At 47.8% G+C, this 26,844-nt stretch overlaps 1 protein-coding gene across 3 annotated transcripts in view; it reads left to right on the top strand.

Moving 5' to 3' along the window:
* LOC117070777 (protein-glutamine gamma-glutamyltransferase Z) overlaps positions 1-26,112 on the top strand; it is a 45,884-nt gene extending 19,772 nt beyond the window's left edge. For 2 of the 3 annotated variants that reach the window (XR_004432046.1, XR_004432048.1), the window contains exon 3: positions 10,686-10,812. Coding sequence is in view for 1 of the 3 variants with exons in the window: in XM_033190354.1 (XP_033046245.1) it covers positions 10,686-10,868; positions 11,670-11,915; positions 12,523-12,641; positions 14,622-14,750; positions 14,834-15,011; positions 17,395-17,533; positions 19,696-19,799; positions 20,220-20,462; positions 22,432-22,758; positions 23,105-23,265; positions 25,396-25,529; positions 25,777-25,936 (2,123 nt within the window). In the remaining 2 variants the exon portion in view is untranslated. Of the gene's footprint in view, positions 1-10,685; positions 10,869-11,669; positions 11,916-12,522; positions 12,642-14,621; positions 14,751-14,833; positions 15,012-17,394; positions 17,534-19,695; positions 19,800-20,219; positions 20,463-22,431; positions 22,759-23,104; positions 23,266-25,395; positions 25,530-25,776 lie in introns of those variants that run through there. The other variant, XM_033190354.1, reaches the window with a different exon arrangement.
* The last annotated feature ends 732 nt before the right edge of the window (positions 26,113-26,844 follow it).

A 26,844-nucleotide genomic window follows, 5' to 3' on the forward strand; every position in this document is an offset into this window, starting at 1 on the left:
ATAAAAGATTCTTGGCACCAGTAATCAGGTATTTTTCTGAGCCAAGGCACAGCAATTTTAACAAAATAAAGTCCACAGGGTGCCCAGTGAACACCGGGTAATGAGTGAGTTTAATGTGTTCACCTGACCATCATTTCGTGAAAACACTCGACATATTGAAAGAGGCAGAGGATGTGACCGAAAGCTTTGGTTACAATAGATGTAGGAATTTGTGATGAATGAATCACACAGATTAACTCAGGGAATTAGGAAGCTCTTACATACGTTTGACAGTAATTAGTAAATGTGTAAGTAGCTTTAATTGTTTTCTGTCTGCAGCACTTATTCTTTGACCAAACTAAGTTCCTCTTCCAGGAGTGCTGAATGGGCACTTCTGTCTTTAAAGTTTGCATCTGGGAAACACATAGACACAGGTCTGGATATCCTGTCACGATCTTCCTATTCCTTTTCTTTCTTTCTCTTTAAAAATAAAAATGTTTTTTTTCCTCCCTAATTAAAAACATCTTATACTCCCACTGTGGAATTTTTTAAAAATTCAGTAAAATATATTTTTAAAAAACACATTCACAATCTCACTGCTCTTAGTCAGTTTGTTACATTTTCTTCCATCTTTTAAAAATGGATCTATCTGCATAAATAACATTTTTTACACTGTTAAAACTACACTGTTTTTTAAGAAATTATTTTATTTTTAATTGACATGTAATATTGTACATATTTATGAGGTACAGAGTGACATTCTGATGTATTTTGATATATGTATATAATGTATAATGATCAAATCAGGGTAATCAGCATATCCATCATCTCAAATATTGATCATTTCTTTGTGTTGGGAACACTCAAAAACCTCTCTTCTAGCTATTTGAAAATATGCAATAAATTCTTATTAAATACAGTCACCCTGCAGTGTTAAAGAGCACTGGAACCTAGTTTTCCTATCTAGCTGTAATTTTGTATCCCTTAACCAACCTCTCTTTATCCCTGCTCCCACCCACACTTCCCAGCCTCTAAGCACCACAATTCTGCTCTCTGCTTCTCTGATCTCAACTTCTTCAGGTCCCACATATGAGTGAGAACAACTGCACTGTTTTCCTATCCTACTTTTTCCCTTCAGTTAATATCACATTATGGGCATTTGTCCTTGTCACTGGAAACTTTGTCAACTTCATTTTTAATCAGCAGCATTAATAATTCACCATTTCAGTGTGCTTTGTTTTTCTTCAAGATGCAAAGCTCTCTGGGTCCTGATGGGCTGTGCAAACCTTTCTTCATGACTCTTTTTCTATGACCTTCCTCATAGCTCTTTCTTACCCAACACCCATATGGTCAGGGGAAGCCAGACCGAGCTGGCTTAGATCTAATTGGATCCCAGGACTTCAGGTGACAGAAGCACAAGGGAACAGCTTCGAGCCAAGCTTTGCCATCCACATCACCTGGGAGTCTTCTCAGCTCAAAAAGGAGACCACAGAAACAAATCCCTCAGCACATTTTTACAGGGCTTAAGTCAGAAGCTCCTTTCCTTATACCAAGATGTACCTGGAACAACGGGAAATTTAAGAGGAATGGGAGGAGGAGGAAGTGGCAGCCCCACCCGACTCAGGGATGGAAGGGAAGGTTCTAGTAGGGTGACTGTAAATGCTCAAGAGGCAGTTAGATCTCGAATTGTACTGGTGACTAGTTGAAGGGCCTTGACCGACAGGAGAAGGAGGGAGATGGATCAGGGTGAGTACTGGGAATCGACTTACCTTTTTGGAGGCACTAAGCCAAGAGAGGGGAAAAGTTTGGAGAGGGTAGAAGATGTAGGGAAGCAGCAGGAGAGCTTGAATTGATGATTGGTGGCTCATTGTGCAGTCTGGCTCCTTCTCACTTCTCTATCTGCATTTGGACCTTGGGGCACAAATCCTACTGCCATTCATTTTCTTTTCTGAAGCTGTGAACAGCCTTTTATTTAAAACCTTAGGGGTTGAAATGGCCTTGGGAAGTCTGAGGAGCCTCAAAAAGAGCTTGGCCCCTGCCACCAGGTGTCCTTGGGTGCTTGTGAGGCTATTTCTATGGCCAACTCTGAAGCTGTGGGAGGACCCTTCTCAGACCCTAGACCTCTCCCTTGTCCAGCTTCTCCCTGACTCTCAGGGCCTCACTGAGAGCTGCTGCCCCCACCCCTGAGCTCAGGCCCCTTTTTTGGTCCCTTCAGAACCCTGCCCACTCCTCTGATGGGAGGGAGAAGAACAGGCCCCCACAGGCTGGGCCAGCCCGCCCGACACGCGGGGCCTGCCAGGGAGGGCACTAAACATGGTGCATGTATTTCTTTTATTTTTTTTTTTTGAGCTGAAGTCTCCCTTTGTTGTCCAGGCTGGTGTGCAATGGTGTGATCTCAGTTCACTTCATCCTCCGCCTCCTGGGTTCAAGGGATTCTCCTGCCTCAGCCTCCTGAGTAGCTGGGATTATAGGTGCCCGCCACCACACACGGCTAATTTTTGTATTTTTAGTAGAGACAGGGTTTCGCCATGTTGGCCAGGCTGGTCTTGAACTCTTGACTTCAGGTGACCCACCCACCTCGGCATCCCAAAGTGCTGGGATTACAGGCGTGAGCCACCGCGCCCGGCCATGTATGTCTTAAAATAATGTTCTAAAGCGTGTATCATGTTCTAATGGCCAGGCACTGTGTCTCACACTGGGCACAGTGGCTTACCCAGCACTTTGGGAGGCCAAGGCAAGTGGATCGCTTGAGCTCAGGAGTTCGAGACCAGCCTGTCCAACATGGTGAGAACCTGTCTCTACTAAAAATGCAAAACTTAGCCGGGTGTGGTGGCACACATCTGTAGTTCCAGCTACTCGGAGGGCTGAGGCGGGAGGATTGCATGAGCCTGGGAGGTCAAAGCTGCAGTGATCTGAGATCGCACCACTACACTCCAGCCTGGGAGAAAAAAGTGAGATTCTGTCTCAAACAAACAAAAAATTAAAAATAGAGAGATAAATGGTTTTTAAATGCAAGCCAGAGTTTGATAGAGAAGGCTCAAGAAGCTTGTCATGTGGCTAGATTCCAGGGTACTTCAGTGCTAGAGTTTAGCATATCTTTTCTCCTTGGCTATCCTCAACTAGAATAAGTCTAAAACAGTTATATTATCTTTTAAAACTGCATACTTTAATTAAACAACTAACACACAAAATATATACTTATTATAAAAAGCTGAAAGTTCACACAGTATTTTAAAAAGCCCGTATGAATTTACACTCCCACCATCAGTATATGAGACAGTCCGTTTCCATAGACCTTCAGCAAAGTAGGTTATCGTTATTCGTTTAAATATTTTTGAATGGATCAAAGATGAATCTCATGATTGTTTTAGCTTGCATTTCTTGCTATTATTATAGCAAGACTGTCTTCTTAATATTTATGGCCATTTTAATATATTATGAATAGCAATGCTTTGTTGCCTAAGAGGCAAAAGACCTAAGACTTTAACTTGTGCAGCCAGCTTGAGAACACTTTCTCCTGCCAGCAGCTATTTGAATTGCTGGGTACTGGGTGTAAATAATCGAACAATATAGTTAATCATGTAGACACCATTAAATGAAAATAATGTTTCAAGGAAATACCGTAGTAGTAAGTGATTAACTGAATAATAAGGGGTTCAGAGTCCGGGAAATTGCAGAACAGGGCGACAGATCGAGTGGGTGCTGGAGCTGGTTCTGTCCCGACCTGTTGAGCTGCCTGAGAGCTTGTGCCCTCCTTGACATCTTAGACTGAGGAGGCTGAGAGGGAGCTGTGCTTTTGTTGTGTTCTTTGGATCCTTAGGGCTCTGCAGAGAAGCCTGGGGGTGGGCAGAACACCTGCCCAGTTCTCCCACTAGAGAAGTTCCTCTTAAGTCTTTTATTATGTTTTCATTTGAAGAAAGCACAATATTCACTTACTTGGAAAAAAAAAAGTTTGAAAACCTTCAGACCAGTACCACAAGCCAGAAATTAAGAACTAGGTTCTGGAGTCAAACTGTCTAGGTTTAAATGCCAATTTTGCCACTTAATTAAGTAGGTGACACTAGGCAAGTTAATTAACTTTGCCCATCATCTTCCTACGTATCTGCAACACGGGGCTGATAATATCAAATTGGGTAGTTACAGGGATAGCAGGAGATGACGCATATAAAGACTGGAGTTCCATAACACTTAGTATTAACTAGATATTCAACTAGTGTTGCAAGTGCAAACATCCTATATGTTCTGAGATGCTTGGGAAGAATTTTGTGGAGGAGTGGCTGCTGGGTTTTGTTTGAAAAATGGGTACAATGGAGACACAAAGAGATTAGGGAAGGGGCAGGGGCTGTCAGAGGTAGATGTGAGTATGATCTATTTGGAGGCCATAGTACAAGTGAAGCAGTTGATTTATGGGCTAGTGGGAGATAAGATTGGAGAGATATGTTGGGACCACATTGTGAAGGGCTTGGAATGCTTGGCTAAGGAGTTTGGACTTGAAGTTTAAGTAAGACATTTTAATTCTTGCACACTAAAAGAGGCACAGAACACGGCAGTAATCTCCTATAGGAATCTCTTCATATGCTCTCACACAGATTATACTCTTTCACATTTTGTAAGAAGGGAAGAAATAAAAAGAATAAAGTATATGTAAAAGTCCTAAAAATGGACAATAATAATGAGAAATGAAAAGAGAAAAGAAGCTAGAATAAATGCAGAAACAAAGACAGAAGAATGGAAGGAGCTGAGTCCACCTGGCGCTTTGTGGCAGGTGCCAACTCCGTGCCAGCTGCACAGGATAGAATTTGCCCTTTGTTGTCTCCACCTAGAGCGTTTCAGCCTCACCACTAACCTGACTACCTGGGACTTTGTTGGCAGTTGATTCCTTTAACTGACCCCATTCTTCATCCACCCTAGCTGGGGCCTTAGGAAGCCCTGCAATTCAAAATATTTCACTAAGTATTTATTAGCCTGCCATATGCCCAAGGATGCCAGCCCTTTGCACACATAGGGTGGTCCTTCTTTTCCTCTTACCGACACCTGTGTTTAGGTCCTCATGAGCCTTTGGCTTACATCGTTGTGACAGGGCTCTCGCTGCCCTTCCCACCCTTGTCTTCTTCCCCTCTGGTCTGGGCTAAATGCCACAGTTGAATTAATCCTAAAGTACAGCTTTGATCCTGCCACTCCTGCTCGAAAGCCTGCCTTTAATCACAGTAGCACTTTCCCCTCAACACAAAAGGAATGCCTGTTCAAAGTAAAAGCCTGGGAAACGCCAAAAAACCTAAAGGAAAGAAAATTTCCATAATTTCACCACTAAACATAATCTGTACATACTAATTTTTAGTCTTTTAAAGAAATCTTCCTTTCTAATGTCTTGTGAATTACCTCTCTCTAATCTTTGCTCCTTTTTTTGGCTGCTGTTGGTGCCCTGTTTGTTGGAATCCAGTTGGAATCATCAAATGAGAGGAATCAAGTGTATGTAGCCAACTCCTACTGTAAGATATGTGAGTTGCACTGAACATTTTTATGCTTAATTTTTCTACACAAATTATTATTTTTGAAGAAAAAAATCCTAGACAAGAAGTTCATGGGTCAAAGGTATTTATGTTTTAAGGCTTTCTTTTATATTTATTTATTTATTTAAGATGGAATCTTGCTCTGTCGCCAGGCTGGAGTGCAGTGGCCCCATCTCGGCTCACTGCAACCTCCATCTACCGGGTTCAAGCAATTTTTCTGCCTCAGCCTCCCAAGTAGCTGGAACAACAGGCACCCGCCACCATGCCCAACTAATTTTTGTATTTTTAGTAGAGATCAGGTTTCACCATGTTGGCCAGGATAGTCTCGATCTCTTGACCTTGTGATCCATCTGCCTTGGCCTCCCAAAGTGCTGAGATTATAGGCACGAGCCACCATGCCCAGCCACTTTCTTTTATTTTGCAAAAAATATTGATGAATTGCCCTCAGAAAGGTGTAACCTTTTATCTACCCATCAGGGATAGATCTACCCATGCCTACTGAATCAAGCAGCAGCATCTTGGCTCGGCTCGAGCCTCTCCTCATCCTGGCCCTGCTGCCCTCAGAGGCTCTGCCCCCTCTCATCCCCTCCATCCCCAGTGCTCTTCTGCAGGACGACTATTCTTGAACCTCACACACATATGTGTCTATCCATTCCGCAAATGTCACCGAGCACCCACCAAGATGGCAGGAGATTGTGCGGGTTAAGAGGGCAGCCTCTGGAGCCAGCCTCCCTGGGTTTGAATCCTATCTCCACCCAGCACCTTCCTATATGTGAGGAACAATATTAACAGCTCCATTCCAGGGGGGTGGTGAGAACATAAATTATTTCAGACATGTAAAATGCTTTAAACAGTACTGGGTGTTGGTAAGTATTCCATGAACATTAGCCATGCGTATCTGCAGTTAGGCACCAGGCTCCTTTCTAGGCAGGGGCATCTGCATTTGAAGATGGCTGAGGTCTCTTGCTTTTGTGGAACCAATTCTAGATATTAAGTGCCATGAAGAAAATAGAGAGGGTGTTGTGATAGAAAGTGATCACATGGTGGAAAGTAAAGCATCGTGCTTGGTAGCCAAAGAAAGCCCCTGTGTAGTGGTTACTGCTGAGCCAAGACCCGAGTGGAGAGATGTAGGCATGAGTGAGGGCAGGGCCATCTTGGGTTTTGGTGTCAGAGGTAGGAGCTTTGCATCATGGAGCTCACCACATACAGATGGCTGTTTTAATGTCTGTCTTTCTTTCTTTCTTTCTTTCTTTCTTTCTTTCTTCTTTCTCTCTCTCTTTTTTTCTCTTCTCTTCTTTTCTTTTCTTTTCTTTTCTGAGACAGAGTCTTGCTCTGTTGCCCAGGCTGGAGTGCAATGGCATGATTTCGGTTCACTGCAACCTCCACCTCCCAGGTTCAAGCAATTCTCCTGCCTTGGCCTCCTGAGTAGTTGGAATTACAGGCATGCACCATCACGCCTGGCTAATTTTTGTATTTTTAGTAGAGACGGAGTTTCACCATGTTAGTCAGGCTGGCCTCGAACTCCTGACCTCGTGATCCACCCTCCTCAGCCCCCCAAAGTGCTGGGATTACAGCTGTGAGCCACTGCGCCCAGCCTGTCTCCTTTTTCTTAAAAGGCTGATAATACATTAGGATAAATTTGATCCTTTTATACCCTTGTCTTTGTATTAGTCAAATAAGTACCAGGAGTCTTGTGGCTGGGGCTTAACTCTCCTCTTACTCATGTCATTAACTCCAGTGGGATTGTGGCCAAGTCAAGAAGGCCTTGTGGGTGCTGACTAACTGATTCTGCTTGATTTCCTGCTTTGTTGAGCCGCTTCCTGATCCTCTTGGCTTTCTTTTCCTGCTTTTGAAAACCTTCCTTTTGTTTTCTTAAGTCATTGTCTCTTTGACATGAGAAGCACTTCGGTGGAGTGGAATAAAAAAGAAAACCTGAGTGTCCAGTGGAGAATGAGTTTTCTCCATGCCACTGCAACCTTGGGCCTCTGGAGAGGAAGATATGTTCCTTCCTCCTCCTTTCCTTTCTTTCCCAAACTAAGATAAACCTGGCTCAGGGGAAAATTGAGTTGGCTGTCCCTAGGAACTATGCTTTGAGCTGCAAACAGCAGCCAGGAAAAGGCTACCCTGAGTCCTGTTTCCTCCTGTGTGTTCCTGTCTCTTTTGGATCTATGATCATTCAGGGTGGGAGTTGTGTATGGGAAAGAGAGGCTTTCTGTGAAGGCTCAGTGGTCCTGCTATGAAAACTTTAGGCCCCTTAGGAGCAAATGAGAGGCAACCAGTTTCCAACCAGATTGAGGCCAGCTGCTTTCTGACTGTGTGTGTGTGTGTGTGTGTGTGACAGAGTCTCGCTCTGTCGCCCAGGCTGGGGTGCAGTGGCATGATCTCGGCTCACTGCAACCACTGCCTCCCAGGTTCACGCCATTCTCCTGCCTCAGCTTCCTGAGTAGCTGGGATTACAGGCGCCCGCCACCACGCCTGGCTAATTTTTTATATTTTTAGTAGAGACGGGGTTTCACCGGGGTAGCCAGGATGGTCTCAATCTCTTGACCTCGTGATCCGCCTGCCTCTGCCTCCCAAAGTGCTGGGATTACAGGCGTGAGCCACCGCGCTCGGCTGCTTTCTGACTTTTAACTATGATCCACAATTTATATCATGACCCAGCTACACATAAAATTGTCCTTGTTCTTCCTATGTGTGACACATTCCATTTTTCTTATTACTGGCTCCTCTCTCTAAATTGATTTCACAAACTGCTAAATGAATTGGACCTGAAGTTTAAAAACTGCTGTTGAATGATCAAAAGGGATCTGTCTTAGATCTTTCTCTGAATTTTCTGGTTCCAATAACATATCTATTTAAGTGCCCTAAAACATCAAGAGGCTTAACAACTTTGTACCAATTCATCCAGTAATTCACCTTTGTTGAATCTACCTTACAAAAGATTGTTGTTAAGAGACAGATCAAGGGATCATTGTGCATATTCTGTTTTTAGCCAGACATTTGACACATTTATGGAAAAGATAAAAGCTGGATTTGATTTTAGATTGTGAAGGAAATTTAAAAACATTGACTTCAGCTTTATTCAAAGATTAGATTTGGTTAAAGCAGTTGAACAACTATGCCCAAAAATTATTATTATTTTTTTTTGAGACAGAGTCTCGCTCTGTCACCCAGGCTGGAGTGCAATGGCGTGATCTTGGCTCACTGCAACCTCTACCTCCTGGGCTCAAGCAATTCTCCCGCCTCAGCCTCCCAAGTAGCTGGGATTATAGGCGCTCGCCACCAGGCCTGGCTAATTTTTGTATTTTAGTAGACGCAGGGTTTCACCATGTTGGCCAGGCTGGTCTCGAACTCCTGACCTCAAGTGATTCACCCACCTCGGCCTCCCAAAGTGCTGGGATTACAGTGAGCCACAGTGCCCGGCCCCAAAGAGTATTTCTTAATGGCTCAGTGTTAACATGGAGGAAAGAGCTGATGATACACCACTGGCCTCAAACTTAAGCTCTAATACTTAGAAACATCTTATTACTGATTACTTAGATGAAGACTGGAAGATAGTTTAGCCAGTCTAGAGATGGAAAAGTGAAATATTTGGGTCAAAAAATCAGAATCTATCAACCTGGGCAACATAGGGAGATGCTGTCTCTACAAAATATAAAAAAAAAAATATTGTGACGCATGGTAGTGCACAATTGTGGTCCAACCTACTTGGGAAGCTGAGATGGGAGGATCACTTGAGCCCAGAATGAAGGCTGAGGCTGCAGTTAGCCAAGAGCATGCCATTGCACTCCAGCCTGGGATGCAGAATGAGACCCTGTCTCAAAAAAAAAGGGGATCAAGATGGATAGGAAAGATGCAAAAACATTAAGAACCTCTGTGGAAGTTCAAAATGCACGAAAACTGGCTGGGAGCAAACATGAAGTTTTCCTTTAGGATGCTGCTTAGCAGCCTCTCTTCCCAGTAAAAAATGTCTTCAGACATTGCCAAATGTCCTCCAGGGCACTGGATTTCCCCTGTTGAGAACCACTGAGGTAAATTGATGTACTACTAGAGGAAAGACCTAATGAACTTTTGTCGACAGTAAATGCAATCTAAACATTGCCAAGGCCAGGCGCGGTGGCTCAAGCCTGTAATCCCAGCACTTTGGGAGGCCGAGACGGGCGGATCACGAGGTCAAGAGATCGAGACCATCCTGGCTAATACGGTGAAACCCCGTCTCTACTAAAAAAAAAATACAAAAACTAGCCGGGCGAGGTGGCCGGCACCTGTAGTCCCAGCTCCTCGGGAGGCTGAGGCAGGAGAATGGCGTAAACCCAGGAGGCGGAGCTTGCAGTGAGCTGAGATCCGGCCACTGCACTCCAGTCTGGGTGACAGAGCGAGACTCCGCCTTAAAAAAAAAAAAAAAAAAAAAAAAGAAATGCAATCCAAGAACGCATGATTCCTACCAGTAAGAGTAACTAATAACGACTGCTCACTCTGTACCTGGCACAATGCCAAGGCCCTTCCATGGGCATCCTCACTTAACGCCCACATGACCTATAAGGTAGGAATATAATTGTCTCCATTTTTCAGATGAGGACACGGATGTCTAGGGACATTAAGTGACTTGCTCGAGGTCTCACAGCCCAGGTGATAGACCTGAAGCTGTGTCAGTCCAGAGCCTGCCCACTGCCCACTATGCAATGAGAGTTTCACAACCATATACCAGGTGCACACACACAGGAAGCAGCCAGTGCCCTCCTCGTAGACCTAGAAATGACTAAGAAGTCAGACGTAAGTTGCAAATGACCCAGAGAGTCTCCAGAATCCCAAAGACTTGCCCTACAACTGAAGTCCCAGCCTCCAGTCAACTCACTGACTTAATTCATACAAAATCCTAGTATGTTTATTCTTAATAGGATAATAGAGTGACTTTTAGAAAGATTGTCAACAAATAGTTAAGAGCATGCAGCGGCACTTCAAGGGTTAAGTTTCGGTTATCTGGAATGGTTTCCGTTTGGGGACCCCAATCCTTGATCATTGTGGCTCCAGGTCCAGACGTGGAACTCACCAGGATCAACACTTCCCCCCGCCCCGCCCCACCCAACCCCCCACCCCCGCACCCCCGCACCTCCCACAAATGACTGAGAAGCTACAAGGGATGCCTGAGCCCAGGGGGTTGCAGGTGGGCGTGACCTGTCCCCTCCTCTCCCCTAGTGGCAACCTTGCAGCTTGAGTCTGCCGACCTGCAGAGCTCCAGGAACAACCTGGAGCACCACACGCAGGAGATGGGCGTCAAGCGGCTCACTGTGCGCCGGGGCCAGCTCTTCTACCTCCGGCTGAGCTTCAGCCGACCCTTCCAGTCCCAGAGCGACCATATCACCTTTGTGGCTGAGACCGGTGAGTTTGCCCTGCCCCAGGGCCCCGCAGGTTCCCTCTAAATGAGGGCATTAACAGAGTCTGCCTGCAGGGCCCCTGCCTTTCCCACCTGAGCCGCCGGCCACTCTCTTGTCCTGGGAGCCCCAGGCCCCCTCACGCTCAGGATCCTGTTAGTGCCGTTGAGGAGAGATTTGGTCAACTCCTCAAACTGAGCTTGTGCCAGTTCACAACCAACCTGTAGATACACAGCAAGCACTGTGCTAAAACTTTACACACATTAGCTCATGTAATCCCCAGGACAAGACTTTCAGGTGGTACTATTATTTTAAAAACGGAGGCCTGGCCGGGCGCGGTGGCTCAAGCCTGTAATCCGAGCACTTTGGGAGGCCGAGACGGGCGGATCACGAGGTCAGGAGGTCGAGACCATCCTGGCTAACACCGTGAAACCCCGTCTCTACTAAAAATACAAAAAACTAGCCGGGCGAGGTGGCAGCGCCTGTAGTCCCAGCTACTTGGGAGGCTGAGGCAGGAGAATGGTGTAAACCCGGGAGGCGGAGCTTGCAGTGAGCTGGGATCTGGCCACTGCACTCCAGCCTGGGCTACAGAGTGAGACTCCGTCTCCAAACAAACAAACAAACAAAAAAGAAAAAAAACACGGAGGGCTGGGGATCTTAAATGGTTTGCCTGAGGACACTCAGGGGCAGTAAAAGCCAAAAGCATTAGCAAGTGGTTGGAGAAGGTGAGGGTCCTTGCAACCCCCCTGGAATCACATATCACACAGGTTTTTGGAGCCTCACTTTGGGGTCATTCTCTCCCACACAGGACCCAAGCCCTCAGAGCTACTGGGGACCCGAGCCACATTCTTCCTCACCCGGGTCCGGCCCGGGAATGTCTGGAGTGCTTCTGATTTCACCATTGACTCCAACTCTCTCCACGTTTCCCTTTTCACACCAGCCAATGCAGTTATTGGCCATTACATTCTGAAGATAGAGCTCTCTCAGGGCCAAAGTCACAGTGTGACTTACCCGCTGGGAACTTTCATCCTACTTTTTAACCCTTGGAGTCCAGGTAGGATGTGCTCACAGCTTGTAATGCTAACCTGATCCATTGGGAAGGCCCTGTGAGGTTCTTTGGAAAAAGCCCAGAAAATAAATCGCCACATAGCTATGCAATGTATGCTCTCACAAAAATCATCCTTACAAAGAATTTCTAATGGCATGAGGAAAGTATTCATGGTGTGATGTTAAGTGAAAACACTGGAACATTTCCTAATATGATCCTAATTGTATTAAATATGCATGCACAGAGAGAGAGAGTGGCTAGAACACACCAAAACATAATGGTGGGTGTCTCTGAGTAGTGGGAATGAGCAGTTTCCATTGTCTTCTTTCCATCCATCTGTATTTTATGAATCTCTACAAGAAACCAACCCTATAATCAGTCACTTTTACAATCACGAAAAGATCGTTGTTTTTTAAAGTACACATTATATTTCTGGCTTCTAGAAAAGCATATAGTAGACCTTTAAGGGGGTCCAGTCTTAATTTCTGTTGCTATCAACCCATCAACTGCTCCTCCTGTTTTCCAGAAACACATTGTCATTACTGTTTTTTAATTTTATTATTCTGTTTTTCGGTTTGGGGTTTTGCCCCCTCCACTACTCTTAACTGCCCAGAGGACGACGTCTACCTGCCAAGTGAAATACTGCTGCAGGAGTATGTCATGCAAGATTATGGCTTTGTTTACAAGGGTCATGAAAGATTCATCACCTCCTGGCCCTGGAACTATGGGCAGGTAACACTGTCACCCAATGTGGGCCTGGGGTGGGCTCCTTAAGGCTGGTCCTTACACAGCCCTATTATATAAGGCTGTTACATTACACCACCCTCATGGAGGGCCACTAATACAGGTGAGGGTGTGAGGGGCTGGGCCAACTTCACATCCAGTGAGGGGGCAAGGAAGGGGTGGATATCTTTCCTTTTTAGCTTTTAACATTTTATTATGAAAACCTTAAAACATAATCAAAGTAGACAGGCTACTACAGTGAATCTGCCAGTACCCACCTCTCGGCTTCAGTAGTGATCGATGTATCATGAGTCTGTTTCATCAACACTGGGGGTTTGTAAACTACAGCCCACAGACCAAATGTGGCCTACTGCCTGTTTAGCCCACGAGCTGAGAATAGTTTTCACATTTTTTAATTGTTGAAAAGGAATTTTAAAAGAATAATATTTTGTGATGTGAACATTATATGAAGTTGAAATTTCAGTGTTCACAAATAGCATTTTATTGCAACATAGCCATGTTTATTCATTTAGATGTTGTCTGTGGCTGCTTGCATGCTGCACTGGCAGAACTGAGTTATTAAGACAGAGACCTTATGGCTTGCAAAGGCTAAAATATTTACTATTTGGTTGTTTACAGAAAAAGCTTGTCCTTCTTTGGTCTGTACTCCTCTGCCTCCACCCTCGCTCCCCACTCCACCACTAGATTTTTTTTTTTTTTTTTGAGATGGAGTCTCGCTCTGTTTCCCAGGCTGGAGTGCAGTGGCATGATCTTGGCTCACTGCAACCTCCATCTCCTGGGTTCAAGTGATTCTCCTGCCTCAGCCTCCTGAGTAGCTAGGACTACAGGTGCGAGCCATAATGCCCAGCTAATTTTTGCATTTTTAGTAGAGATGGGGTTTCACCATGTTGGCCAGGCTGGTCTCGACCTTCTGACCTCGGGTGATCCACCCGCCTCAGCCTCTCGAAGTACTGGGATTACAGCCACAGCTCCCAACCAATTTTTTTTTTTAAGCAAATTACAGATACCGTATCATTTAATACAGTGACACTTCAGCATATTTAATCCAATAATACTTCAGAATATAATCGTGTAAAAGATGATGATTCTTTCTGCAAAACTTAATCAGAATAAATGATTGTAACTGAAAAAAAAAAAAAGAACAGTAATTCTTTAATAACATCCAATATCCAGTCAATGTACAGAGGGGGACCTTGGCTCTGGGCAACGTCTCCACTCTCAACCCCTGCAGGCATGGTTTCTCTCTCCCTCCCATTGCCACCTCAGTCCTGCCCACAAACTCTAAAAGGGAAGAGGTGGGGGAAGCCTTGCTGAGGGAGAGCACGTTTTCCCCATTCTCCAACCATGGCGACCTGTGACCCTCTTTGAAACTGAGACAAATACCTGTGCATTTGGCAGCCAAAGGGTTGTGGCAAACATTGTGCATGTCTACCATGAGCCCACTCTGGCTCCTCCAGGGCCGCAGTGTCTGCTCTGAGCTCCTTTACCTGATTTCAAGACTGGCATGCCTGGCCCTACATTGATCTCTAGACTTTTTCTGCTCTGATCCCTTCCCTGCTCCTTCAAGTCCTCCAGACAGGAGTCTGTCTAAATCCTTGGTACCCACCATGCTCAAAGACCTCAGGTAAATGTGCCCACTCTCCTCTTACTGTCCACCCAATCCGTCAACGCCCATTGGCACCAAAGCCTTCTCTCATCTATTCAGCCAGCGGGGACCTCTCACTCTCTGAATTCTGCTTCCATTTTTCATCAGAGCCACACAGTTTAGTTTTTCAGAATTTCAAACCTCATACATTCCCAATTTGATTTATACGTTCTTCAAAGGCAGGACCTTGTCTTATATTTAGCACCCTCCCACCGTCCCCACATCCCCATATACCTGCCATCCCCAAAAGTCTGTTAGTGACTTAAAGTTTCAGAAGTCTAGACATTTGCTCCTCTTTTTCCTCCCTTAAAATCACTGGGAAGTTTGAAGAGGGCATCATAGACATCTGCTTTGAGATCCTGAACAAGAGCCTGCATTACTTAAAGAACCCGGCCAAAGACTGTTCCCAACGGAACGACGTGGTGTACGTGTGCAGGGTGGTGAGTGCCATGGTAAGGATGGATGTTTCCCGCCGTCTGAGGACAGTCTGAGCTTCCCCGGGAGCTGTGGAAATTCACCCATCTGTCCTCTGCAGATCAACAGCAACGATGACAACGGCGTGCTGCAGGGGAACTGGAGCGAGGACTACTCCAAAGGGGTCAGTCCTCTGGAGTGGAACGGCAGTGTGGCCATCCTACGGCAGTGGTCAGACAGGGGCGGGCAGCCTGTGAAGTACGGACAGTGCTGGGTCTTCGCATCTGTTATGTGCACCGGTGAGCGAAAGATCACTCACTTAGGGGTGTGATTAACTTCATTTTCAGAGAAGTTAACTGTGGCTCATAAAGGTTCCGTAGCTTGCCCATGGACCCACAGCTGGGGGTGGTGGGCACCCAGGCCCTGAGCCAGCACACCATACAGTCTCGAGGGAGCCTGTGCATTTATGTGAGGGGGGGTTGACCTGTGGCAATCACCTCACAGTATCCTTGATGGGTCAGTCAGACTGTTATAACTGTCGTCTGGAGAGACAGCTTGTGGTCCCAAAACAGAAACCCAGTGGCTTCTTTCTGCCACCAGCTCAGGCATCTCAGCTCGAGATGAGCCTGGCACGGAGGGGCAAGTGGAAGTAGATGGTGTGAGATAGCTGACCTCACCCGTAGGCAGAGCTAGCAGCTCCCAAACGCTTCACTGAGAGATCCTTGAGCAGTTATCGTTATAGATTTGCCACTTTGCTGACTACCCTTAAAGAACATCAATGTTTTATGCAGTATTAATTATTTACAATTCAGTGCAAAGTCGTTGAGCAGATCATCTGTGAAGACGAGAGAAAGATGGAGAGTACTTGTCTCACCCTTGCAAGGCCAGAATACCTTACACAGGCCTGTCCTGCTACATGATGGAGCTTGATAAACGTTTGCTGAACTAACAGGGTGACTCTGAGTTGGAGAAAGGAGAAGCAGAGAATGGGGAGGACAGAGACCGGAGCCAAAGACAAGGGCAGAGGCTTTTTGGAGAGGGGCAGCAGAGGCTGGCAGTTATATACAGGTGCTGCAGACACAGAGGAGGTTTAAATCTGAGTGTTTGAATCCAGTGACCTCACTTTGCTGAGGTGTGAAATCCGGTGACCTCACTGTGCTCAGGTGTGAAATGAGGCTAGGGCTACTCTGGCACTCAGTCTTCTCGGTTGTTCCGTGGGCTGGGAAGTCCCCAGGCTGTAGCTAGGCAGGTGTTGTGGAGGCCTGGGATGAGCAGGAGAAGGACAAGGTCCACCACCGTGCTCCATTTCCAAGCCTCTCCCCACTCCCAGGCCCTTGAGTTATGGGGCCACTGCACACTGGGGGAGCTGCCCCTGCCAAGCTTCCTCTGGCCGCTTCCAGCCCGGGTGTAGCTCCCATGCCTGCTAAGGATCTGTGACAAGCCAGGAGCTGTGCTGTGAGTGGGCAGGTGACGGTAGACAGGCGGCCCTCTTGGGGGCTCTTCAGTGAACCAAAACAAAAGGATTGGTCGCTCTCATTAGTCCTTTTACTTTTCAAAGCTGTGTAATCCTCCTGGCAGCCTCAGTAGGCACTGTCTGCCCCTCCTGGGAGGGAGAGGAGTGGAATAAACCTCTCTAAACTCCTTGCCGTGTTGGCAGATATCAGGACCCACGTCCCTTCAAGGTCACACCTGGCTCTTGCTGGCTCTTGGCTTGACTTCATCTGGCTCTGGGCAGGCAGGTGTGTGTGTGTGTGTGTGTATGTGTGTGTGTGTGTGTGTTTTGGGGGTAATGTCTACACTGTGTGACTAGATTTGCAAATCGTTAACTCAGCTTTTAAAAGCCTTTGTAGCAGTATCACGAGAAGCCACAAGAGGGAGCTGCTACCTTATTAAAGACGGTTGCTGGGTCTGTGGTTTCCCCTTGTCGCTGCTGACGGTTTCCACGGTCTCTAGAAGTCTATCTTGTCCCTCTATCCGTTCTGTAATTTCTTTCATACCTCCCCCTACCTCTTGTCTTTAAGTAGAATTACAGATCCCAAATTTCAGAACTAGGGTGGGAGGAGGGCGATAAAATAATCTGTACAACAATCCCCTGAGACATGTGTTTACCTACGTAACAAACCTTCACGTGTACCCTCAAACATAAAATAAAAGTTTAAAAACATTGTCAGAACTAAATTTTCAGCCTCCTGAGTAGCTGGGACTACAGGCACGTGCCACCACACCCCGCTAACTTTTTTTGTATTTTTAGTAGCGATGGGTTTTCACCATGTTGGCCAGGCTGGCCAGGCTGGTGGTCTCAAACTCCTGACCTTGTGATCCGCCTCTGCCTCCCAAAGTGCTGGGATTACGGGTGTGAGCCACCGCGCCCGGCCCTCTGTTTTTAACTTGGAAAGTTGCTGAGTGGAAAGACTCCTGAATGATAAATTGGATTATTGTTAACTGTTGTTTTAAGCAATCCTCAAATGATTCCTTTCTCCTTGTGGGATGTTGACCACCGATGGGGCAGCAGGGCTCAGGGACTGGGTGTGGGGCTCTGGGAATAAAGGAGTTACTGGTGTGGTTCCCTAAGCGTCTTGGCTTTCTCTCCTCCAGCTTGAAAGTTACAAATTATGCATGGAAAACCAATAATTTTGCCTGAAACGAACTAAGCGATTCTCTATACTTTATTCTTCTCTTTAGTAATGAGATGCTTAGGTGTTCCAACCCGTGTTGTTTCCAATTTCCGTTCCGCGCACAACGTGGATAGGAACTTGACCATCGATACGTACTATGACCGAAATGCAGAGATGCTGTCAACTCAGAAACGAGACAAAATATGGTGAGAGGCACTATCTTGAACTGCTCTCTGCTCTGTCCCAGGGAGGGCAGGAAAACTTTGACCTGGTTCTCCCTGACTCTTGAGGCAATATTGCAAGATTGCCCTGAACATTGCTGCTAATGCTCAGAGAAGAAGAGAAGAATTCCCCAACCCAGGAGGCTGTTCTGGCTAATTAGGTCATCACATTTAACTCATTTCAGAGATAGAAAACAATGGGATAACATTCTGAGGCCTCAACCACATGACTAGCTGGGCATCTTCTGAACACTGACCTCAAAAGTCTTTATTCATCTTCTTCTTCCTTCTCTGAGTCTCTGTTTGTACCACTCTGTTTTCCCAGAAGTCAGGGAGAACCTGGACTGACTGCCTCTGTAGACCTCTTCTTGTCTCTCTTGACTTCTTCCTCTCCCCGCCCCACTCCCTGTCTGCATACATGTGTGCGTGTGTGTGTGTGTGTATCTCTGTGCATCCCTTTACTTGTGTATCTCTGGTTTCTTTTCCTGGTTCCTTTGTTCTTCTCAGCTCTACTCTCAAAACTGGTTTCCTGTTTTTCCTTTTCTAGCCAGTTTCCAGATAAGACTTTTTTTTTTTTTTGGGGGGGGGCGGAGTCTCACTCTGTTGCCCAGGCTGGAGTGCAATGGTGCGACCTCAGCTCACTGTAACCTCCACCTCCTGAGTTCAAGCGATTCTCCTGCCTCAGGAGGCAGGAGTAGATGGGACTACAGACATGTACCACGATGCCCGGCTAATTTTTGTATTTTTAGTAGAGACGGGGTTTCGCCATGTTGGCCTTGAACTCTTGACCTCAGGTGATCCACTCGCCTCGGCCTCCCAAAGTGGGGGGTTACAGGCCTGAGCCACTGCAGCCGGCCTCCAGGTAAGACTCTGAGTTATGTGAGAACTACCTGCTGTCCTAGGAGCCCCCTCCCTCTCTGAGTTTCGATTTTCTTGTCTGTAAAATGAAGATAATGTCTACTTCACAGGGTTGCTAGGGTGAGATGAGATCAATGCTGTTAAGGAGGGCTTTTCAGCCTGGGATCCACAGATAGACTCCTAGAGGTCTGAATCGTCTCTGATTCAGGAAGCAGTGCTGTATCTGAGGATGTGTAACTTAGGTACAGTTCTGTCTTTGAATGCGTATCTTGAGTCTAATAATGAGAAAACATCAGACAAGCCCAAAATGGGCACTACTCTGGTTTTAAAAAATAGATAAATAACATAAAGACTGTTTTCATTAAAAGCCCAGACTTCACCACTAGGCAATATCTCCATGAAACAAAACTACATTTGTACACCTTAAATTTACGAGAGAGAGAGAGAGAGAGAGAGAGAGAGAGACTCTTTTCAAATCCCAGTGTAACAAAAGAAAGAAAGGTGGAGGAACTGTTCCAAGGTCAAAGCAGACAACACACTGCATAGCTGAATGCAGTGTGTGACCACAGATGGCACTGCGTACCGCATGGGAAAAGAAGGCTCTAAACAACGTCCTTAGATCAACTGACAACATTAAAATATAGACAGTAAATTAGATAAAGGCATCATATCAATACCCAATGTGCTAGGGTGGATAAACTATACAATCCCTATTCTTAGGAAATACACACTGAAGTGTGTATGTGTAGATATCTATTCATGTCCACACTGAAAGAAAGCAAATGGGGCAAAATGTTAAGAACAGATGACTTGGGTAGATGGGTGTTCTTTGTACCATTCTTTTTTGTTTTTGTTTTTTTGAGACAGAGTCTCGCTCTGTCACCCAGGCTGGAGTGCAGTGGCGCGATCTCAGCTCACTGCAAGCTCTGCCTCCCGGGTTCACGCCATTCTCCTGTCTTAGCCTCCTGAGTAGCTGGTACTACAGGTGCCCACCACCATGCCCGGCTAATGTTTTGTATTTTTAGTAGAGACGGGGTTTCACCATGTTAGCCAGGATGGTCTCGATCTCCTGACCTCGTGATCCACCCTCCTTGGCCTCCCAAAGTGCTGGGATTACAGGTGTAAGCCACCGCGCCCGGCCTGTACTATTCTTGTGACTTTTAGTATGAAATTACTTCCTAACAAAAAGTAAGAAAAAGAAACAATGATATAAATCACTCCGCATAGTGCCTGGTACCTGGCAAAACCTCAGCTAACGTGAGTCCTTGTCTGCTTACTCCCTCCTGCAGGAACTTCCATGTCTGGAATGAGTGCTGGATGATCCGGAAAGATCTCCCACCAGGATACAACGGGTGGCAGGTTCTGGACCCCACTCCCCAGCAGACCAGCAGTGGTGAGTGAGGACCACTGCAACAGGCTCTGGCTCTGTGGGGAGGCAGATTAGGGTGACTGGCTGTGGGAGCAGGAGACCAGGGAAGAGCAGCGTTTTCCACGGCACCCTCTTCCCGAGGTCCCAGCTGACACAGCTTCAGATCAGGAATCTAACTCTACCGTTGGCAGCGGGTTCACCTGGATGGGTCACTGGGCCTCAGCTGTGTCCTTACCTGTAAAGTGGAAAAGCTGATGATCAGCACTGCCACTTCACAGGGTGGCTGTGAGGGTCAGATGAATTAATAGGAACAAAAGTGCTTGGTAAACTGGAAGATATCCCATGGGTGAGAGTCAGCGGTGCCACTGCCTGTCCCATCTCCACCTCCCACAGCCACAGCCAGCTGCCCCTGGCCCCAATGTCAGTAGCCTGTTGCCTCCACAGGGCTGTTCTGCTGTGGCCCTGCCTCTGTGAAGGCCATCAGGGAAGGGGATGTCCACCTGGCCTATGACACCCCTTTTGTGTATGCCGAGGTGAACGCCGATGAAGTCATTTGGCTCCTCAGGGATGGCCAGGCCCAGGAAATCCTGGCCCACAACACCAGTTCCATCGGGAAGGAGATCAGCACCAAGATGGTGGGGTCAGACCAGCACCAGAGCATCACCAGCTCCTACAAGTACCCAGAAGGTGCCGGGCTGGGTATTTGGGGAGAGGGCTGGTTTAAACTTCTTTGTGATGCTCCCTAAGGGGGATGCCTCCAAGTTGAAACCGTCACCATCTAATCACCTTTATCCTCATGGCAAACTCCTAGGGGTCCTTCCTGGATCCCAGGCATGTGACCCTAAGTAGGGTTACCAGCAAATAAAAATATAGGATGCCCAGTTAAATATGAATTCCAGATAGATCCAAGTAAACAAATATTTTATTTGTGTAAGTATGGGACATACAGCATTTGGCACATACTTATTCTAAAAAGTATTCACTGTTTATCTGAAATTCAAACTGGGTATGATTTTTAATGTATAAGCATGTTCCAAATAGTGCATGGAACGTACTGTACTAAAAATCATTTGTTGTTTATCTGGAATGCAAATGTAGTTGGATGTCCCGTATTTTAACTCCACCCAGAGTGGTACCACTGTCTCCCTACGTCCATGGCAGGAGGGGTTGTAGCAAGGAGATTGGTGGAGTTGGGGGGATGGGCCCCTGGGCCTATGGACGGGGTGGACACCCCCACGGAGGGCGCGTGTGTGGAGTCAGGCTGCCTGAGTACTGAACAGGGCTCTGCTGTGCCCTGTGTAAGACTGGACACAGTTTACCACCCCTGTGCCTCCATTTCCTCATCTGTAAAACGGGGTAACAGTCCCCTGGACGGCTGTTGAGAGGGTTAAATGAGTGTCCACAGAAAGCACTGGTAATCGTGCCTCTGGGACGTAGCAACTGCGCCAGAGAAGTCCACAGGTGGGGGTAAGTGTGGGTTAAGCTGTTGAAGGCCACACAAATGTTTCTTATGATTAGGCATAATTGAAGCCTGTTAGTAACAATCTGAACCTGTGATCAATTAAGCAGCTGACCAATCGTTACCTGCTCCTCCTTGCTCTTGCTACCCAAATAAATATGAAGGGCGGTAGACGCTCAGCGGCTGCCTTTGCTCACTAGAAGCAGAGAGCCCTTTTCTTCTTTTCTTCTTTTTTCTTCTTTTCTTCTTCTCTTCTTCTCTTCTTTTCTCCTTCTCTCCTTCTCTTCTTCTCTTTTCTTCTTCTCCATGCTAGCCTTTCTTTAAAACAGTTTCTTTCGTTTTTTTTACAATTTCTACATTCATCCCTTCCTTCAGTCTTGTAATGATGGTCTCAAGTAGTAACAATTGTAACTGTGGTAATGATGGTCTCAAGCGGTAGCAGTGGCAGTCAGCCACATTAAGCCTCCATGTTGAGTAGCCCCCATGGGCAAGAGATGAAGCTCTTTAGCTCTTTTTTTTTTTTTTAAGATGGAGTTTCACTTTTGTTACCCAGGCTGGAGTGCAACGGCGAAATCTCGGCTCACCACAACTTCTACCTACTGGGTTCAAGTGATTCTTCTGCCTCACCCTCCTGAATAGCTGGGATTACAGGCATCCATCACCATGCCCAGCTAATTTTTGTATTTTTAGTAGAGACGAGTTTCACCATGTTGGTCAGGCTGGTCTCAAACTCCTGACCTCAGGCGATCCACCCACCTCAGCATCCCAAATTGCTGGGATTACAGGCATGAGCCACTGTGCCTGACCGAACCTCTTTTTTATAAGTTTTGAGCATATATTTTAGCTGGAGGGATGCTGGTTGGGGAGAGAAGCCTCTGGCTTCATGACGATGATGATAGTGATGCTTGGTCATAGTGATGGCAGAGAACAGTGCTGAGTGCTTGCAGCCAGCAACTCATTTAGCCTGACGTTTTTGGGATCCCTTATAAGGAAAGCAGATATCATCCCCAGGTTACAGATGACAGAACAGAACACAGAGATTAAAGTACTGTGACAGAGCAAGGATTTGAACCCAGCAAGTGGCACCTGAGCCGCACGGCCTCCCTGTGCTGCTATTCCTGTGCCTTGGTGCCCCGGGAAAGTCTCCGGTCCTCTCCACCCCTCCCCATGCGTGTCTCTCCCGTCTCCCTTCTGCAGGATCCCCCGAGGAGAGAGCTGTCTTCATGAAGGCTTCTCGGAAAATGCTGGGCCCCCAAAGAGCTTCTTCGCCCTTCCTGGATCTCCTGGAGTCGGGGGGTCTTAGGGATGAGCCAGTGCAGCTGCAGCTTCACCTGGCCAGGATACCCGAGTGGGGCCAGGATCTGCAGCTGCTGCTGCGTATCCGGAGGGTGCCAGACAGCACCCACCCTCAGGGGCCCATCGGACTGGTGGTGCGCTTCTGTGCACAGGCCCTGCTGCATGGGGGTGGCACCCGGAAGCCCCTCTGGAGGCACACAGTGCGGTTGAACCTGGACTTTGGGGAGGGTGAGTGTGAGGCAGGTGTGAGAAGGCACCTACGGGGAGGGGAGCTGTGGGGCCATGAACACAGTGGGGCGGGCCCAGCCAGATCACACAGAGACCCCTTCCTCTGACACACACACCTTCCCGGCAGTGAAGCTGCCAGCTACTGTACCTCTGATGCCACCCTACCAGGCAAGACGCGGCAGTGAGCCCTGGGGGCAGTGTGTGCGTGGTGGGACACTGTCTGTCTCTCACACACACAATTTTACCTCTCACATGAAAAATTCTAATTTTTCCTGTCTCACATCTACATGTCCCCCCTCTCTGTGGTCCATGTCCTGGACTCAAGGTGTCTTTTGTATGTCCTTAGAGACACAGTGGCCACTCCTCCTGCCCTACAGCAATTACAGAAGCAAGCTAACGGACGAAAAGCTCATCCGTGTGTCTGGCATCGCTGAGGCTGAAGAGACAGGGAGGTCCATGCTGGTCCTAAAAGATATCTCTCTGGAGCCTCCCCACGTGTCTATTGAGGTAGGCATCTGGACACAGGTGGGGGCTCTGAGGCTCTCTGACTCACCCAATCCAGGGGCTGGGGTACAGCAGCCAACAAGACACTGTTCCCACCTCATAGCACACCGATGGCTCCAGCACAGTATGGTGTGGTCTTGTGCTCTGTACCAGTGAGTTGGGGTGAAGGGTGTGAAGGCTTCTCAAAGGAGGTACTATTTTTCAGAGGATGCATAGGAAACTGTATAGAGAAATGAGATGGCTATGAAGGCATTTTAAGTAAGGAAATCATTTTGCAAAGGCAAACAGACAGGAAAGGCAGTGACTAGGAGATGAAGTAGAGAAGACAGATTTAGAGACTCCACAAAGTCAAATTCAAATGATGACCACCAGCTAAGCACGGTGGCTCATGCCTGTAATCCCAGTGCTTTGGGAGGCCAAGGCGGGAGGATCGCTTGAGCCCAGGAGTTCAAGACCAATCTGGGAAACATAGCCAGACCTTGTCGCTACTTAAAAGTTTTTCAAAACTCAGCTGGTGTGGTGGTGCATGCCTCTAGTCCCAGATACTCGGGAGGCTGAGGTAAGAGTCTGGGGAAATCAAGCCTGCAGTGAGCTGAGATCATGCCACTGCACTCCAGCCTGGACAGCAGAGTTAGACCTTGTCTCAAACAAAACAAAACAAAACAAAACAAAAAACAAAAGGTGAGTATTGACAAGATTGAGGTGGCAAAGAGGGAAACAAATGAAAAGTGAACTTCAGATGCCTGAGGGGCCAGTGAGGCCACTGCACAAAGAAGGAGTTTCAGGCGAAGGAAGGGTGAATGGAAGAAGCGGGTGCGTTCCCCATCTCCTGCTACCAGGGTTTTCCTTCCCTGAAGCCTCGTTTCCCCACCTGCCCCTCCCACTCGAAAAGACTTGCCCACTGCCTAGTCTAAACCTGGCTCTGTACCTGGAGGCTTCTTCAACAGCACGCCCCTCCCCAGCCCAAATGAGAACTGGGCAGCTGCAGACCATGTATCAGCTGGCCTACCCCAGGGTTTTCATCTAGGCACACTGTCAGGCTGTCAGGCCAGCTGACGCCTGGCAGCCTCTGTGCTGGGGCAAACAGCGGGCAGAATTGCAAGTGCAGACATAAGCCTGGGGCTGCGGCCAGGGCCCTGCCGTGTACCTGAAGCAAACATGGCAAATGCCAGGTAGGTTGCTAATTGGTCCCCATCAGTAAGGGACCCATAGATGATTCCACAGTTATTTTAACCTGTTCTACTTTGACACCCTAATGAGGGTACAAGGGACTTGGTATTTTTGTTTGGATCCCAGGTAAGTCAGGTGTGTTCTTCCTTTTCCCTGAGTCTCTGGCCCAGCCAGAACAAGCCCCTAGTATGATCTGGGTGGTCAGAGCTCATTTCAGTTCAACACGTGCTTACTGGTGTCCATCATCTGGCCGGCACTGTTCTAGGAACAGGGGCTCCAGAAATGAGTAGGAAGGATGCCTGCCTCCCACTCATAGGCCACGGCTGTGCTGCCCCATGACACAGCACTGAGCATACCTGGAAGAACTCGAGTGCATGCCCTGCTGATGTTTATGAAGACACAGCAGTATGGGGAAAGATCCTGGGCTGGGGTCTGGGACACCCATCTCAGGTCCTGGCTCTGCCACTAACACATCAAGGGGCCTTGGCCTCATTGTTTCCTCAGTGATGAGTGTAAGGGCAGGATGACATCACTGATGGCACTTGGGTGGCACACATGACACCACTTCCTTATCCCCCACCTGTGTTAGATAGGAATCAATTGGGATCCTTTGTCCTCAGGATCCTTTTTAACACAGCCTTCCTAGTAGCCACCCACTGGAGCTGGCACTCCCATTGAAATCTTGTGGACATCTTGAACTAGATGGTGGGGAGGGAAACGGGTTTCAGCTTGGTGGCAATTGCTGATTGGTGGTGGCTCCTTGGAGTATTGCGACCTAAGACAGGCCTGTATATGTGTTAATCTCAAGTACTCTCAGCTCACATTCCTCCCTCCCCACTGTAGCACATTAGCTCTAAGCCGCAGTTCGTGGTGGTCGCCAGGGACCTGGGGGTGGGGATAACTGAACCAGAGCGCAGAAACGAGGCCAGTTGCCGGTGGAATCACTGACCTCTCTCCACACAGGTGTCTGAGAGGGCTGAGGTGGGCAAGGTACTGAGAGTCCACGTCACCCTCACCAACACCTTGATGGTGGCTCTGAGCAGCTGCACGATGGTGCTGGAGGGAAGCGGTCTCGTCAGTGGGCAGATAACAAAGGAGTAAGTGATGCTTCTGCCTACCTCCCCCTTGCTGGTCTCAGAAAAGGGGTGCCCCATGGCATCACAGGACCCTCCTCAATCCCCTGTGCGGTGCCTCTCTGCCCCCACTTTCTCACCCTCCTCAGGAAAGGCTGAGCTCAGTGGTGGTGGCGAGTGGGAGCTTCTCACCCACCCAGAGGAGAACCAGATCACCCCTCCTGCCAGCAGGGACTCCTTGAGGCTCTCACAGGCCCTTTCTGACTTTCAGCCTTGGGACTCTGGTGGCCGGACACACCCTCCAAATTCAACTGGACCTCTACCCGACCAAAGCTGGACCCCGCCAGCTCCAGGTTCTCATCAGCAGCAACGAGGTCAAGGAGATCAAAGGCTACAAGGACATCTTTGTCACTGCGGCTGGAGCTCCCTAAGCCCCGCCCTCCGGCTGCCCTCTCTGGCACCCCTGCTCCACCTGACTCCTTTCTACTCCTGACTATGTCATCTTGGCTCCACCTCTGTCCTCTCTCCAGCCTGCCTGGGAGTGAATGAAGCTCTGTTAGAAACATCGTGTGCTTTGGGAAGAGACAATAAAGACGTCTTTATTTATTACCAGCATTCTCAAGCCACTTATTGCTCCTGGCTGATCCTCTTGGCCTGGCTGCCAGCTCTGTGGCTGAACCCTCCCTTCCCCTCCTGTCCTCTCTCTCCTCCCTTAAGAGCCTCAACCACAAAATAAGCCCACCACCATCCCCTCTAAAGCAGCCTCTCTGGAATTAAGGATCCCAGGTCTCTCCATTTACACTGTCTTAGTGAGCCTGCAGGCAGACGATGGAGGGAGGCCTGGGGAGGGCAGCTTGGATGTGCCGGAGGACAGCAACCCTATGCCGACTGGCCAGAAGCTGCCCAGCAGGACTACTCTGCCCCCAGTCTAGAGTATCCTGGGAGGCACAGGCAGCCACCTTTCCGCACACGTTCGTTGACAGACAGGATGACTGGGAAGCACTGCATAGCTGGCTGCTGTTTAGCAACAGCCTCACCTGCTATCCCTGTCCCTGCCTTTGCCTCTCGCTCCCTCACCCTCATCTTGCGTTCTTCCCCATCATCCCAACTCTCAGCCTCTCTTCCTGCTTGTGTGTGTGTGTGTGTGTGTGTGTGTGTGTGTGTGTGCTCTCTCTTTTTTTATTTAAGACAGTTTCCCTCCTGTTGCCCAGGCTGGAGTGCAATGGCGCAATCTTGGCTCATTGTAGTCTCCACCTCCCGGGTTCAAGCGATTCTCCTGCCTCAGCCTCCCAAGTAGCTGGGATTACAGGCGCCCACCACCACACCCAGCTAATTTTTT

The sequence above is a fragment of the Trachypithecus francoisi genome, unplaced genomic scaffold (genome assembly GCF_009764315.1).
Source record: "Trachypithecus francoisi isolate TF-2019V2 unplaced genomic scaffold, Tfra_2.0 Lachesis_group3, whole genome shotgun sequence".
NCBI classification, from domain to species: Eukaryota; Metazoa; Chordata; class Mammalia; order Primates; family Cercopithecidae; genus Trachypithecus; species Trachypithecus francoisi.